Source organism: Channa argus, chromosome 5, assembly GCF_033026475.1.
Source record: "Channa argus isolate prfri chromosome 5, Channa argus male v1.0, whole genome shotgun sequence".
NCBI lineage: Eukaryota > Metazoa > Chordata > Actinopteri > Anabantiformes > Channidae > Channa > Channa argus.
This window is the reverse complement of record NC_090201.1, coordinates 7896616-7913596: the sequence shown is the minus strand read 5'-3', so window position 1 is coordinate 7913596 and position 16981 is coordinate 7896616. Positions and strand designations below refer to the sequence as shown.

The 16981-nt window shown below is 37.8% G+C and overlaps 1 protein-coding gene across 2 annotated transcripts; it reads left to right on the top strand.

Moving 5' to 3' along the window:
* Positions 1-74: 74 nt before the first annotated feature.
* Positions 75-12456, top strand: LOC137127979 (inter-alpha-trypsin inhibitor heavy chain H3-like). Of its 2 annotated transcripts, XM_067505580.1 has the most exons (18): positions 77-260; positions 1893-1928; positions 2015-2038; positions 4247-4404; positions 4488-4592; positions 4679-4841; positions 5452-5556; positions 5646-5774; positions 5860-5976; positions 6056-6224; positions 6468-6593; positions 6753-6934; positions 7073-7255; positions 8374-8510; positions 8659-8816; positions 10136-10171; positions 10259-10294; positions 11005-12456. In XM_067505580.1, exons 1-18 carry the CDS (start codon positions 108-110, stop codon positions 11151-11153), a joined length of 2166 nt encoding a protein of 721 aa, XP_067361681.1. In that variant the 5' UTR covers positions 77-107; the 3' UTR covers positions 11154-12456. The 2 variants fall into 2 exon arrangements, 1 of the variants encoding a protein (XP_067361681.1); XR_010914489.1 differs by lacking the exon at positions 8374-8510 and having other exon boundaries at positions 75-260; positions 11005-11071.
* The last annotated feature ends 4525 nt before the right edge of the window (positions 12457-16981 follow it).

Below are 16981 nucleotides of genomic sequence, written 5' to 3'. Positions count from 1 at the left end.
TCGAACAAACCAGTTAACAGGAAACCAAGAGTGAAGTCCCTCCCAATACAGAATGGTGGGGGCACATAAAAGTTTTTGTCCTCACATCTCTGAAATTTTCAACACACATGTTTTCAGCCATTCCAAGGCAGAGACACTATTGTTTCCCAGACATGCCTGTATTGTGGAGAGTTCTTCTTCTGTGGGTTGCTGCCTGCATCTGTCTTCAAGTCCAGGCCCAGGAAGCTCTGATCATTTCCAGGAGAGAAACTCTAACACAGGTACATTTTAAAAAATCTTACTAAAGTTCTATCTTCTTATAAAAATGTTTTCTTATTTTCTATATCAGCTAATAACTCATTAGTAATGTGCCTTTTGTTAATACTACTCCTAATCTGCTATTGTAAAACCACAGTGTAATGTGCTGCCAGACATATTTTTTCATAAAAAAAAAAACATGAGAAAGAATTTATGTTGTGAGCTGTGCAGAAAAACACAAGGGCACTGAAGGAAACCAATTGAAAACAACTTTTAAAACAATTAATTCCAGAATAGAGAAGAGCAAAGACATTTTAAAGACGAACTGGAATTAAGGTAAGAAAGGAGAAGATAAAATTAAAAGTTTATTTGCCCCACAGTGGGCGTGGCTTTCAGCTGTCGAATTCCTTGTGTCAGGCCACTCTTGAACAACAGACAGCGTCTCGCTTGGGCTAAAGACAAAAAGTACTGGACTGCTGCTGAGTGGTCCAAAGTTGTGTTCTCTGATGAAAGTCAATTTTGCATTTATTTTGGAAATCAGGGTCCCACAGTCTGGAGGAAGAGAGGTGAGGCACAGATTCCATGTTGCTTGAGGTCCCGTGTAAAGTTTCCACAGTACGTAATGGTTTGGGTGCGATGTCATCTGCTGGTGTTGCTCCACTGTGTTTTCTGAGGTCCAAGGTCGCAGCTGTACACCAGGACATTTTAGAGCAGTTCATGCTTTCTGCTGCTGACCAACTTTATGGAGATGCAGATTTCATTTTCCAACAGGACTTGGCACCTGCATACAGTGCCAAATCTACCACTACCTGGTTTAAGGACCATGGTATCCCTGTTCTTGATTGGCCAGCAAACTCGCCTGAGCTTAACCCCATAGAAAATCTATGGGGCATTGTGAAAATGAAGATGCGATATGCCAGACACAACAATGCAGAAGAGCTGAAGGTCACTATCAGAGCAACCTGGGCTCTCATGGGCTCTCGCATTGCCACAGACTGATCGACTCCATGCCACGCCGCATTGCTGCAGTACTTCAGGCAAAAGGAGCCCCAACTAAGTACTGAGTGCAGTATATGCTCATACTTTTCATGTTCGTACTTTTCACTTGGCCAAGATTATCGAAAAATCATTTCTTTGTACTGGTCTTAAGTAATATTCTAATTTTCTGAGATACTGAATTTGGGGTTTTCATTAGTTGTCAGTTATAATCATCAAAATTAAAAGAAATAAGAATTAACATATATCAGTCCGTGTGGAATGAATATATACATTATACAAATTTCACTTCTTGAATAGAATTAGTGAAATAAATCAACTTTGTGAAGATATTCTAATTATATGACCAGCACCTGTATAGTGAGTTCTACTGGACCATGATCAGATACCTCTGCAAACCAGTTGTTACACTTTACATGTCTCATATTCTAATCAGTGGTCTTTCATGCTAAATGTAATTCACACAGAAGAGTTTTTCTTCACATCTACTACAGTATGTGGGTCTGATTTTGTGTCTTGTTGGACTTTTTTCAGCAATGCTTGCTTAATATCATTCAGTGTGCACATATTTAAGAAAACCTCACTCTGGGTGATACCAAATAGTGACAATTTCAGTGCCAGCTCTTTCTAATTCCATTCATTTTTGTGTTGTGTTCCAGGAGACCAAAGAAGCTATGGACACAAAGTCAGTTAAGGTACTGATACTAACAAATGTACAAACTACAAAATTAATGTTACATTTGAAAATAAACTTAATATTTTCTCAATTTTACCTCCACAGAAAAGAAGCACAACCTCTATGAAAGTAAGGAACACATTTTGATACTGATAATGTTGGAAAATAAAAACAGGCATTTCACCTTTCGAGAAAACACAACCTTATCTTTAACTGATGAAATCTCACAGTAGTGGTATTTTTACTCACAGTAGTGCTACTGTTTCCAAATGAGAGATCCTATAAACCCAATCCCATGGCTTGGAAGTTTTCAGTTTTTGTTTATAAAAAATAATAATTTTAATTTAACTTTTCAGACAAATTAACAAAAAAAAAAAAGATTTTGAATTAAAGTAAAAACATATCTCTACAAATTAATCCAGATTATTTAACAATATAAAGCAGGTAGAAGAGAGCGTCAGTAAGTCTCTTTAATTATCATTGGTGTCAAATGTTTTCAGATGTTACACAGTTATTGTATGTTGTAACTCATGTGTTACGGTTTGTATAAGTAATTTACAAGGACCCAAGTAAGGAGACAGCAAGAGGAGGTATAAAGAAAAGGGTATTTATTAATAAAGAACACATGCACACAAGGGTAAATTAACAGGGACTAAACTGAACTAAACAGAAATAGACAGATGGGAATAAAACATAAACAAACTAAAATAGAGGCAATGGGAAATTAACAGGGGTAACTAATACAGGGAGCTGGGTAAAGCAACCAGACAGAGGATAAAGTAATGCAAACCTAACAAACGAGAACCAAAGTACTATAACAAGAAATAACCAAACCACATAACTAGGAATAACAAAACCACGTAACGAGTGACCAAAACAGTAGACCAAAAACCTTAACAGAGTCCAGACAGGGATCAGGCAGGAAGCAAACTTGTGCAGAATGCACCCAGACTATGTACACACACACACATACTACAAACTGGCAGAGAACAGTTGGGAGAGCAGGGTATAAAAGGACTGGAGAACAGGTGAAACAAATGAGGACAAAACCAGGAAGGTAAAGACAAACAGACTAACAGGAAGAGACACAGGAGGAGCAACAAAATAAAAGCCAAAAACAGGAAATAAAGCCAGACAAGAAAACATGGGGACAGGACTTTAACACAGAGGAGTCATAGGAGACTTGTTGTCCTCCCTAACTAGTCTCCGTCTTCCACAGTCACTTGATGTTTAAGGAAGGGCTGCTCTAGGCAGATTTATACAGTACTTGTGCCGTATTCTATTCTTCTTCATAATTATATTTCATTTTGAAATAATGAATTTAACTGTACAATAAGACATATTCAGTGACTTGGAAATTTAGTTAAATCCAAGCAAATACTAATTTAAAAGAGATGCATTTTTTCAGTGTGTTGGCTAGTATACTTATACACAGTAGTTGAACCTTCCATATTCCATATACAGCCTGATCTCATTACAATGGTATCAAAGAAAGATTGCATTCAATGAATTTAAAGGAGCAAGAAAATGTAATAAGTTAATCCAAGTGGACATTTGTGGCAAATTCTAAAAAATTTCTTCAAGCCGATCTGGAAATATCAGATTTACAAGAACGAATGGAGATGAGGTCAGAGTGACCTTGACCTTTGATCCCCAAAATCAGTTTTTTCCTGAGTTCTGTTGGATTTTTCTGCCCAATTTGAAGAATTTCCTTAAAGGCACTTTGACACTTTACTGACACTTTGTGTTCACAAGAATGGGATGAATGGACTAACAGATCGTTGTACAGACAGGGGAGTGGAGTCCTCATAGGGAGTTGGTTGGTGGTAGATGGTAAAAAAGATACAGGACATTCAAGATCAGGGTTTGTCTCTAGTGCAGGACATTGTGCGCTTTAATTGTTCAGCACATAGTTATTACAGTAAGGAAGTAATATTATCACTGTATGTTTTTCTGTGTTTTATCCTGTTTAACCTAACATTCCATGGACATTTTTCTGTTATGTAGTTGCATGTGTACATAAAGTCATTTCCTTGCTGTCTAATAGTGGCGTTAAAGACATGAAAACATAGTAAACAACAATATGGAATGTGGGTGGGGTGTGTGTGTATGTGTGTGTGTGTGTGTGTGTGTGTGTGTGTGTTGGGGTGATGGCACTCTAGGCACTGTTAACTATTTACAAAATTATTTGGATAGATGGTCTTTTCTCTTAACCACTGGTCTTACCTGTACATTATAAATTAACCAAAAGTTTTTGACTCTGTGTGGTTATTATTTATTAATGCCTATACATGTTATTAAAAAACATGCTATATTTTCCTGTGTCCATCCTCTCAGATGGTGGAAGTCCACAGTCTAAAAGTTGCCTGCACAGTGAAGTCTCGGTTTTCCCACACGGTCATAACTTCCAAAGCTGTGAACAACGAAACATTTTCCCAGGAAACCTTCTTTGAAGTGGAGCTGCCCAAGACAGCCTTTATCACCAAGTTCAGCATGTTAGTCAAAAATTAAATACATTTGACAGTGAACATGGAGGATGTCTTATTCGACTTTTAACAAATGTCTCTGTACCTTACAGGGAAATTGATAGTCAGGTTTATAGTGGAGAGGTGAAGGGGAAAGATGAAGCCAAGAAACAGTATGATAAGGCTGTTTCCTCTGGAGCGACTGCTGGACTGGTCAAGTATGTTACTATGCAATATGCAAAAACTGTTACTTATGCAGTACTGTGGGTATAATGACACAATGGTTTCATGCCCATTGTTACAGGCCTTCTGGAAGAAAGGTGGAGAAATTTTCAATGTCTGTCAACATTGCAGCCAAAAGAAGCGTAACCTTCGTTCTCATCTATGAGGAGCTCCTTCAGAGGAAACTGGGCCAATATGAGATTTTGACTCGAGTTAAACCTAAACAACCAGTGCAGGATTTTCAGGTTCAACACATTTCTCTTTTATTTATCTTTATTCACAGTCACTGTTTTCAGGTTTGTGTGTTGTGACCATTGTCGTCTGCATATCTTGCTACTACAACACTTACTGTAACATAAGGCTTTTCCACATATGAACACCAGACAATGTCAGGAGAAACCAGTCCTATTCACAAATGTAACGAACAGTAGAGATTGTCCGAGTCAAAAAGTGTCCTTACAAGCAAAACACTGCTTGATTTCAGTGTGTGGCCAGCAGACACAGAAGGCACAACATGATAGAAAACTTAGGTTGAGGGAAACATTGTTTTGTTTACAGCACATTGAAGCCGTGCATCTAAAACAAAAGGTTTCTATCATTGCACTACAATGACAGTAGAGTGCTAGAAATGTTTGTTTGTACTGGGGGCTCACCAGTTGATGCCTGGATAATGTGGAAGCATCTTAATGGGAGATTTGCGTTCTCACACACACACACACACCCTTTAGACAAAGTGAGGAGAATTTCAGGATTCCAGTGCATGTGTGAAAGAGGCTTTAGAGTAAAATATCTGAGTACTTGCTCCACATCTGATTCCACACTGACTCTGTAACTGTGTTTGTGTTGCGGAGGCAGATTATAGCAGACATTTTTGAGCCTCAGGGCATCTCTTTTGTTGGAGCCAGAGCGCCTTTCTTCAAAGATGAGCTGTTCCCCTCGGTAAAAAGAAGTAAAGAGAAGGTGAAGAGATAACTTTGGTCCTTCTGATTATATTTTTATGTAAGCTGCATGATTTCTAAGCCTAAAGGATGTGTCTCTCTGTGTATCAGGTACAGATCTCTTTCTCACCAACACTGGAGCAACAGAAGAAATGTCCAGGATGTAATGGCACCATAATGGACGGAGATTTAATCATCAAGTATGATGTATATCGAGAAGAGGTTCTGGGTGAGGTTCAGGTCAGTTGGTTACAGCTGGTTAAAAGCACAGCAGCACATGAAAAGCACATATTAATCCTATTCAAATTCTTTGATTTTAATTCAGGTTGCTAATGGATACTTCGTCCACTTCTTTGCCCCCTCTAACTTGCCAAGAGTCAAAGAGAATGTGGTATTTGTGATTGACAGGAGTGCATCAATGAGGGGGACTAAGATTGCACAGGTGAAAGACTTTGTGTGCAGGTAACCTTCTCACAATATCATATGTACATCTTTAAATGTGAAAATGTGAATCTTTGCAGACCCGAGATGCATTGGGTGCAATACTGAAAGAACTTCATGAAGAAGACCACTTTGCTCTAATCATGTTTGATGAAATAATCATCACCTGGAAGGACTCTCTTACCAAAGCAACAAAAGAAAATGTCAATGAAGCCATTGCCTACGTACAGGAACTAAGACAACAAGGATGTAAACAATTTGCACCTCTTTACATCAACTTTTATGCCAAATGTTTAGTTCAGTTTCTTTTTCAAATGTGGTTTAAATTTAACGACCTGCTAATATATCTTGACAGATGTGTAATTCATGTATTTATTTATTAGGTGTATTAGCTTTTAATATTAAGAAACTGCAATGTTTTTCATGATGATGTTATTTCAAAAGAAAGATAGAAAAGATAAAAGTAAATCTGCTCATTGTGTTTCCTCTCAGCCACAAACATCAATGATGCTGTACTGAAAGCAGTGAGCATGCTGGTGAGCGAAAGAAACAATATGAGACTACCAGAAAGGAGTTTGGATATTATCTTTCTACTTACTGATGGGGTGCCAAACCGAGGTGAGCTGTCCTAAACCTGAAGACTATATTTCATTCTACACTACATGTAATATTAGAACAGCAGCTCAGAAGAAGGAAAAAAAGAGGAAATGGGGGTTTTCTATGTGTAATTATGTTCATTCATGTGTTATACATTTGTGGCTGTATAAATGCATGTAGGAGAGACCAACCTCCAAAAGATTCAGGAGAATGTGCATTCTGCCATTGGAGGAAACATGACCATGTTCTGTCTTGGATTTGGAAATGATGCGGATTACTCATTTCTGGACATGCTGTGCAAGAAAAACAAGGGACTGGCCCGAAGGATATTTTTAGGTTCAGATGCAGCTTCACAACTCAAGGTAGGCTATGACTGATTTATATGAAAAAAAAAATATCCATGTAAATGTGTGAGTATTTGTTTCAACCCGCAAAGTTCATTAGGCAAAAATATTCCTTGATTCAGAGCCTGTGTTTTTTCTTTTCGGTCTTTTTTCCAGGGTTTCTATAAAGAAGTGTCTGACCCTCTGCTCTTGGAGGTGGACCTGCGTTACTCTGACAATGCAGTCAACTTGACCAACAACCACTACAATCAATTGTTTAATGGTTCAGAGATTGTGGTGGCTGGTCAGCTGAGAAACAAGGACATGGATAAGTTCTTGGTGGAGGTTTTTGCCCATGGGGTGAGAAATAGACTATAATAAGTCAGTTACTACAAGAGTGAGACTATGTTTTCATTGTTGTGAATAACAACTTATACACATATATTCATATGAGACAGCTCCTCTGAGCAAAAATGTAAGATCAAGTCATTCTGAGTCAACTGGATTCAGACAAATCTTCAAAGACTCTGTATTTTAGTTGTTTTCAGAATGTATCAGGGCCTTAACGGGGTCAGACCCTGATGTTCCTGTTTTGCGCTTAAGGCTTTTAAGTACAGTGGCCCTGAGGGCTCACAGCACTGCAAATCGAGAAAACACACGCAAATACACAAAACACAAGCAAACTTCATCAATTTGACAACGCGGGTGCAGCATTAGGAGACGAGGTGCAAAAAGCTACAGCACAGCTCTGGAAGCAAATAAATTACATTTACAAATCTAAATGTCCGTCACTTTTTAGTGTCCCCCGGAAAGTTGTAGACAATTGTCATGGCAATGTTTTTAGCCCTGTGTACTAAAGTCTTCGCTGTCTTTTTAATGTTAAATCCAATTTGGTATTTTCCACCTGGAGCACGTGAAATCAAAAACACAAGAACTCCCAGTGTCCAGAGCTACGCTGAAGGCATTTATATCATATTTAAACAGGGTTTGCTCTGCATCTAGGTGAAGAGCAAAGCAGGTTGTTGGACATTTGCTTAAAAAACTGCCATATGAAGTTTAAAACCAAGCCTAGCCAGTGACATTCTTTCTTTCTGTTGCTGAAGAAATGCAGTATGTCTGTGCTAAAGCTAAACTAGCTATGTTTGAATTAAAACAAACAAAAAAACCTCTTACTGGTTAGAACATGTAGACCCTACTTTTCTGAAAGTGCAGCAGCAGTGTTCTTTCTCTTCACATTCATGGTAAAACTCCAGTCTACTGATCAGAGTTCAGGCTTATGAATAATGCAAATGTTAGGATAATAACTTCTGAATCAGGCTGTTTCAGAAGACACAGGAGTCTATGGTGTTTTTAAAGATAGATTTAGTCACAACTTAATGAGTTTTGGTTGTTGAAACACATAATACCAGCTCTGTAAGGAATACTGCTGCTATACTTTTCTGTCAATAATATCTGACATTTAATCTCATTTTCTTCAGAATGATAATGACTTCAAGGTGCAGGGAAATGCCAATGTGGTAAACTGGGATAAGCTCGACCCAGTAAAGAAGATTTTGGGGAATTTCATAGAGCGGCTGTGGGCCTACCTTACCATCCAACAGCTAATGGACAAGGGGTCAGTTCACCTGAATACCTCCATCAAGCTTTGAAGCAGTTTTTCTTGTAAAATGTAACATGGTTTTATGATGGATACTTTGCATTACACATCATGTACATACATCATAAACATTTATTTATTATTCTCTTTCCATTTTATCTCTCAGGGACATTGGAACTCAGGAGGAGAAGAGCAGCACAGCAGCCAAGGCTCTGGGCTTGTCCATGCAGTACGGCTTTCTCACCCCTCTCACATCCATGTTAGTCACCAAACCTGAAAGTGGAGGAGTCCAGAGGCTTTTCATTGCTGATAAACTGACTGAGGGTAAGAAAAAGCTAACCATTCATGTTTATTAGTTAACCACCAGTTTGATTTATGATCATTTCATCTGATATGATCTACCTTTGTCTTACTTGTCCTCCTTTCCTTCCTCATCCATTACTTCTGGCATGCAATCCTCTACCACCTCTTTTGTCTTAGTTACTGAAGTCTTAAAACAACTCATAAATTCAATTCAATTCAATTTAAATTTATTTATATTGGGCCAATTTACAACAAAGTCATCTCAAGGCACTTTACAGAATAAAGTCCAGACTACACAAGTATGTAGAAGCAACCCAACAAATCCCCCTTGAGCAAGCCCTAGGCAACAGTTGAGAGGAAAAACTCCCTTTAACGGAAGAAACCTCCAGCAGAACCAGGCTCAGGGTGGGCGGCCATCTGCCTTGACCGGTTGGGGTGAGTTGAAAGTGAAGGGACAAAAGAAAAGAGCAACAAAAAGCAACAACAAAACATTATACATGTTGGCAGGACACAAAATTAATAGCATACAGTGGTGACAGACGTATAGAGAAAAGGAAGGGAGCTCATTGCACTTGTGGGAGTCCCCTAACACTCTAAACCTATAGCATCTTAAGTAGGAGCTAGTTCAGGTTGACTGAGCAGTTTGAACTATAAGCTTTATCAAAAAGGAAGGTTTTAAGCCTAGTTTTAACAGTAGAGATGGTGTCTGCCCCCGAATTTGGATTGGAAGCTGGTTCCACAGGAGAGGAGCTTGATAGCTAAAGGCTCTGCCTTCCATTCTACTTTTGCAAACTCTAGGAACCACAAGAAGGCCTGCATTCTGGGATCGAAGTGTTCTAATCGGGCGATAGAGAACTATGAGATGAGATGCCACATGCATTCGAATTGGTTTTTACCCTGTGCAATTACTGGGTTCTTCCCAGTCACTGACTGAATACATGTCTGTGCAGTTTTATCTGTAGTTATATATATATATATATATATATATATATATATATATATATATATATATATATATATATATATATATATATATATAGAGAGAGAGAGAGAGAGAGAGAGAGAGAGAGAGAGAGAGAGAGAGAGAGAGAGAGATTAGAGAAGTGAGCTCTTAATTGTGAATAATAACACTGTCAACCTACAAAAAACGAATCTTTTATACATTGTATATTGCATACATCAAACAAACATCAAAGTAAATGAGCAAAACTTTGAATATTATATATATATATATATATATATATATATATACATACACACACACACACACACACACACACACACACAGCCGTATACAGTTATATGACATGTGACATCCATTTGATTGCCCTGTTTCACAGACCAGCGACAGAAAGCTGAGAAAGAAAGCGGCCTTGGTAAGAAAATCTCCTTTAATTTAATTACATGACATAAACAATAAATGTAATTTTGCTCTAAATTTCAGTAATGTTTGGTTTTGACAGATACAATGACTGATGTCACCGATGATTCAGCAGATGGTAAAAATTATATATATTTATACTTATATAAAGTATTACTGCTACTTTTACTCAAAAACATTTTTCATGTGCATAGAAGAAGAAGAATATACAAGAATATCAAACCAAAGTATCCTTTTTCAATCCAAAACATAACAGTGCATTCAGAAAGAACAGGTGCACTTCTCCTGTGAAGCTGTGCATTTCCTTTAAAAAGCTAAATTAATTATTCTCAAGAAAAAAGTCAGGTAGAAGACGGCAATTAGTGCTAAATATTACAAAAATTATTGCATAGGTGTTTCTGACATATAGCGTTGATGCAAATGGGATGAACATAAGATCAGTGACGTCAGTGAGGTCACAGTGGCCTTGAACTCTGACCGTCCAAATCTAATCAGGTTATTCTTAGGCTCTGTTGGACATTTGTGACAAATTTCAAGAAATCAATAAAGGCATCGTTGTGATATCACATTCAGGAGAAATGTAAGATCACAGTGACGGTGACCTTTAAACACCAAAATCTAATCAGGCAACTTAGAGTCTGTTTTGACAGTTGTGTCAAATTTGAAGAAGTTCCTTCCTGACTATTCATATTACATTATTGGCTTATTCTTCTTCTTATGGTCATGCTTCAGTGTGTAAGCAACACTTTATGGATGTTATGTCTAACTCTCTCAGTTTATTATTTTCTTATTTATTTCACCATTCACTTATGCTCTCTGTCCTTCCAGGTTTGACCTTCTTCGCGATCGATGCAAAGACTACCCCTTCCACCTCTGTCTCCGTTAGGTCCACTGCTGCTCCTAAGCCCATTACTCACCTCTTCTTGTACACTGGATTATTTCCAGTGTTCATCATTTTGTTTTCCCATAGTGTTTAGAGTTTAGCTGGACTAACTTGAGATTTTCCTTTTTCCCCATTGCTTTTGAAAGACTACCTGTCTGTTTTTGCTTTTTGTTTAAGCACCATCAACAAAGGATAAATGGTTTTTAAACTTTTATATACTAGTTCAGACTCATGAATTTGCAGTCTCCATTTAAAAGGGGTCAGGATTGCAGTCAAGACCTAAATTTACTTTGCAAAGGGTGCCAAATACATAAAAGTCTTATCCAAATGAAATAACTAAGAGATAAAACAGTACAACCCTCCAAGAGCTCGAGTAGACCCACAGTGGGATCTTCCTACATGCTGCCCTTCAATAAGCAGCTCTATAAATTTCATGCTCAGAACTTTGTAACTTTTAATCCTTCAAACTCACTCAATCTCACCTGCATGTAATAAAGACCGTCCAAAGAAGAAAATAACAAATTCACATATAATGGTATTACATGGTATACATGTACTCATATGTTGAACTGTGTATTATTTTATTAGTGAATGTCATTTGAGTATGATTCCAATATTTTTCATTTTCGGGCTATGAGTAATTCTTTGTGTTGATATTTCATAATTTTGTACTTGCAGGACTACTGTAATATTCAGTATTTCATCTATTTCATCTAGTATAATCATCAGTATTTCCTTTAGCGTGCATTAGTATGTATTAGATTGGTTTGTGTTCTTTGTGGAACCATAATTGGGTTCAAGAGTTGAAATGTGCTTTTACTTTGAAATCCTTGCTCACTGTATTTGTGATGTGTTATGACTTTTTCCTCTGAATCATTAGATCAACAGTCTTGCTGGTAAAAGAATAATATAAAATAACAGGATTAGATTAAACTTTCCTTTAATGACTGTTACTAAAGAAATAGGAAATTGTGGGCAGAAGTAGACATTCAGTCATGTTGTTCTTGCCTAAGTTTCAGTTTTGTTTCCATTCAATATAAATATGAAGGTTCACCGATTTAACACCGTAACAAGTTTCAGTGAATTTATAATAGATTTCAACAGTATCTGAGTGCGTTTGAAAATAATTGTAAAATACTGTTACAAACCTATCCCTCACAAGTAAGTTAATCATTGATTAACCAATAAGAGTAAACCATAAAAACATAAAAAGAATGGAAAAGTTGGATTTGCAGTGAGTAACTTGTGTCGGACTGACTTGTTCATTGCACTAGATGGTGGCGGTTTTGCTTCATGTGTTTCCTGAGCTAAAAAAGTCATTCATTGTACATGTTAGGAAGAATTTCTACTAACATGCTGTAAACATAATAAAAGCATTAAATTTGTTTGGGACCTAACCAACACTGAATGAACCTGAACTGTTTCCACACACTCAATCACACATTTCAATGATGCCAGTGTTAGACATGTACTATGGAGTGGGCTTATTATGGTAAATGTCATTATTGGATGGATCAGATGGACAGATCCTAACAGTTACACTGTGGTTAAACTGTAGGTGATGAGTTTTCTCCGTTTGCTGATAACTCTGACCACACTGTAAATGATAAAGTAAAAACCAGTTTTCAAGAGAAGATATGAGTTAATCAATTTCAGGAGTCAGAGTTAACATTTCTTCTCTTTAGGAATTCTGATACGGACACAGAATAATAGTAAACTTAGCTTTGTTTAGATCAGCATTTACAGACCTTAGTGCCTCTTCCCAACAGATACATGATAAAAGAGGAATAAAAAGTCATAGCATCAGTAATGATGTAACAGCATGACAATTAAAAAGTTAAACTGCTGGTAAATTGTCATTTTGATATAAGAGGATTCACAATAAATGGTGTCTGCTTTTCTCGCTCCTTGTGAGCCCTGGTCTCTGTTTCCACCTCTTGTCTAAAAGACAAACAGCAGACACATAAGATCAGAGTTAATAAATCTGCTTACAAGCAGAAGAACTATCAGTCTGTGGGGAAAGTTCTGATCATAAGTTCAATACAAATGTACAGTTACCTTTTTGTAAATGAGTGGGTGCTGTCTCCTTCCCTTGTCTCATCCAGTTTCCTTTATTTTTCTCTTTATCAAAGTCAAACAACACATAAGAGGAAACAGGTCACTTCACATCAACAGAGGAAAGGTTGTTCATTCTGGTTTTGACGTTAACTGATTTTGACTTTTTCTGAACAAACTTTCAGTTTGATGTTATTATAATTCTTTCTTTCTTTCTCATTTAGTCTGCTGAGCAGGTTGGGTTAATATCTATTCAATTCAATTCAACTTTATTTATATAGCACCAATTCACAACAAAGTTATCTCAGGGCACTTTACAGAATAAAGTCATGATTATAAAGATGTATAGAGAGAACCCAACAAATCCCCCTGGAGCAAGCCATAGGCAACAGTGGAGAGGAAAAACTCCCTTTAATGGAAGAAACCTCCAGCAGAACCAGGCTCAGGGTGGGCGGCCATCTGCCTTGACCGGTTGTGGTGAGTGGAAAGTGGAGAGAGAAAAGAAAAGAGCAACAAAAAGCAACAACAAAACATTTGGCAGTTTGGTGTGGACCAGTAGCTGCACACTGGATGACACAGCTTCAAACCCGGGGACACCTGCAGAAAGGGACACAGACAGTGGGGCAGAGAAGGAGAAAGGAAACTACGGGAGGAAACACACAGAGTGAATGGAATATGTGTGTGTGTGTGTGTCTTGGCACACAAAAAATAAAGTTAATATTCTTTAAAGATGGCTCTTGTCTTAAGTGTTAACAGTTGTCAGGAACATTAAAATGTCAGACACACATCTGCTTTGAGCGCTCTCACAAAATGTGCAATTGCGCTTTTATGCACGTCTGTCCTGACGTGTATCGATCAGCTGAGCAGCGAGGATGAGGGTTTTATTTTTGATGGAGATACTCACCTCTTTGCCATGGTCATTTTACTACAGAGGAGTAGCCGTCCCAGCTTAGCTACGACTTGACTCTGGTGCAGAGTCTGAGCCAGAGAGGAAGCTTAAAGGATGGGGATGGGACCAGAAGGATGGGACTCTGAATCAAATGTCTAAACAGCTTTTGAGAACGAGAGCCAAGCTGGAATGGAAGCTCTAGTATAGGGCCACATAGATATAGTTCTGGAAATGACTACTCTACCTGCTTAGATCCCATCTTCACTTGGTCTTAATATAAGGTCAGAACTTAGATTAAAACAACGGATTAAATAACAGAATTTTTTTAGTAATAAGTAAGCAGTAGTCAGTAATAATAATTTATCTTTAACAATCTGGCAAGTAAGTTTTAATTTTAACAACAGATATTTTAAAGTGTTTGTCTCATTTCTTTTGGTTTGCCAGCACCCTTAAAATAAACCCTTAAGAAACTCTTAGAAGCTCTTCTTAGCCCATCAACATTTCCATATTGAGGAACATCCAGGCAACAATCCACCAACATACTTGATCTCTTGTCATTTAAGCCTTCTAATATTGCAATACCTGACCTGAGTCTAATGTCAAACATTTCTGCTGGGAATGGATCACAGAATATAAAACTCTACGGTCGGGCTCATGTTATGATTAATTACACACAATAGCACAACAGAATACTATCAGAAATCTGTCATATTCAGCCTGATCATGTCTGTGGAGACTCTCTGCTCTTGTCCTGTCCTGTAGAAGTAACACTGCATGGTGTGTGTTGTGCTTTTTACTTCGCACAGGCAGAGCGCCCCCTTTGTCAGGAGAAGTTCCAGTCTCACAGACTGGGGTACCTGAGGAACTACAGCTGGGAAGCGAATCTACACACACTCATATAGACTCACAGGTATGCAGATCATCCCTCACTGACATTGTTTAGCAGTTAAACAGAACTTTATGCCAAAATACTGCAGCAACTCCAGGAATCACATTTGTTTGCTTTTCATTAATTTTTTGGTGAATTAAAGTTGTTACATGAGAAACACTAATAATGCAGGAAAAGTCAAAATATGTCTGTTACTATTTTTGTTTTTAAATGTTAACATATTTTTAATTAAAGGTGTCCTTAGAAGAGTTAGTCATCGCTGTTGGTGGAATCAGGTCTGATTTTGTCATGTAACACACATTGGGAGTTTGTTTGAGTCAGATATCTTCTCACATGGGGAAAGACCAGAGTGAAGTTTGATTTCAGCAAAGGGTAACACCTATAGGGTGCAGGAGGCAGGACATGGCTTACAATATATCCTGCAGATATCAATGTTTTGTTTACAGCACATTGTGGAAAAATTCAACTAGAAGTTGTGCCAGTTGACTGATCGAAACACTGTCAGTACGACCACTTGGTGGCTTTGAATCCCGGACTTTGTTCTAAGGGGCTAGCAGGATAAAGTCTGGGGCGTCTGACTCTGACATTTCCTTTCTCACATGCAGCTCAGTTCAGAGTAGCAATGCGGTTAATGTTGTATGATGGAAGATTACCATCCAGCAAATGATAATACAGTAAATAAAATGCTGGTCTTGTTGTTTTGTTGTAGATATTCATGTCAACATGCTCTGATTTATAGTTTCTTTAAACCAACACATGAGTTTGTGTGATCAGTGATTTCCACACTTTTCCACATCTTTTGATTAGGGTATACCAAAATTAGATCAGTTCTTGTGAACCAATTGTCAGACCAAAAAAGCTGTGTGTAATTGTTAGACCCTCAGCGGTCAACGCTGACCTACAGAGGCAGAGATCAGCAGATCAAACTAAAGTGAAGCTAAAGTTAAACTTTGGAAGACTAAGAAACCCAGAGACCTTTCATTAGACCTAAAAGTGTTGAGTTCAAGGTCCAAGGTAACTTCATTATCCCCGAGGGGCAATTTGTTTTACATCCAGCAGCGCAAATAACATCAAGCAATACACACATGAACAAAACAACAAAGATAAAACAAATACGTTTATAAAAAAAAATCTATTTTGTACTTTTATTGAGGTTTACTAAAGTGCACCTGTTTAGCTGGTGTTATATTTGGTCAATTGATTAGTGACGTAACACTACCTAGAGCAAACTAATCGGACCCTGAAGTTATTCATTAGTATTTAGACACAGCCCACTCTGAAGAGTTTCAGTTTCCATCCATTACTTTGTTAATTGTTTGACTTTTCCTTATTTCTTGACTGAAAGTTTGAGGCTGAACCTGTGTAGTTGAGAATATGGCCGAGTTGGGCTAAACTCCAGCTGCCGTAAATCTTTTAACTATATCTTGTCTATGTACTATTAACTGTCATATATAAACTAAGTTGTCATCCCTACATGACAAGCCCTGGGGAGTCCAAGCAGCAAGTAGAACAAACTGGATGATAATACAGAGAAGATTAGCATGGCTCTTCTTGTACTTTTTATTTATTTTTAAAAATAAGGATGGGTAAAGTGGCTTGTCCAGGAATTTCTGTGGTTTGATTCCCAGGCTTTTTTAATTCACATGTCAAACATTCCCTCAGAGAAGACGCTGAACGCCAGCTGCATGTCATTAGTGAGTCCTGAATTTCACCACTGGGGTTAATGGAGTAGTTCAAAAGTTAAAAGCATTTACAAGTGAGTTATATGTGATGTTTCGATGCAACCACATGCATTTCTGTTCTTTTGTCAATGCATACAAGCAGGATTTGTGATTCAAAATATGCCAGAGCTACACTGTGGTTCCACTGATGACTCACAACTGCAGAAACCAAGCAAATGCATTTCAAATGGAACAACTGCAAACCTCAAACTCATTTTGTAGATTTATTGTTTGTTTTTTTTGTCCTTTTGGCTTATCCTGTGAGTTCAGGGTCGCCACAGTGGATCATTGTCCGCATGTTGATTTGGCACAGATTTTACAACGGATTTTACACACAGATACATGCCCTTCCTGACGCCACCCTCCCC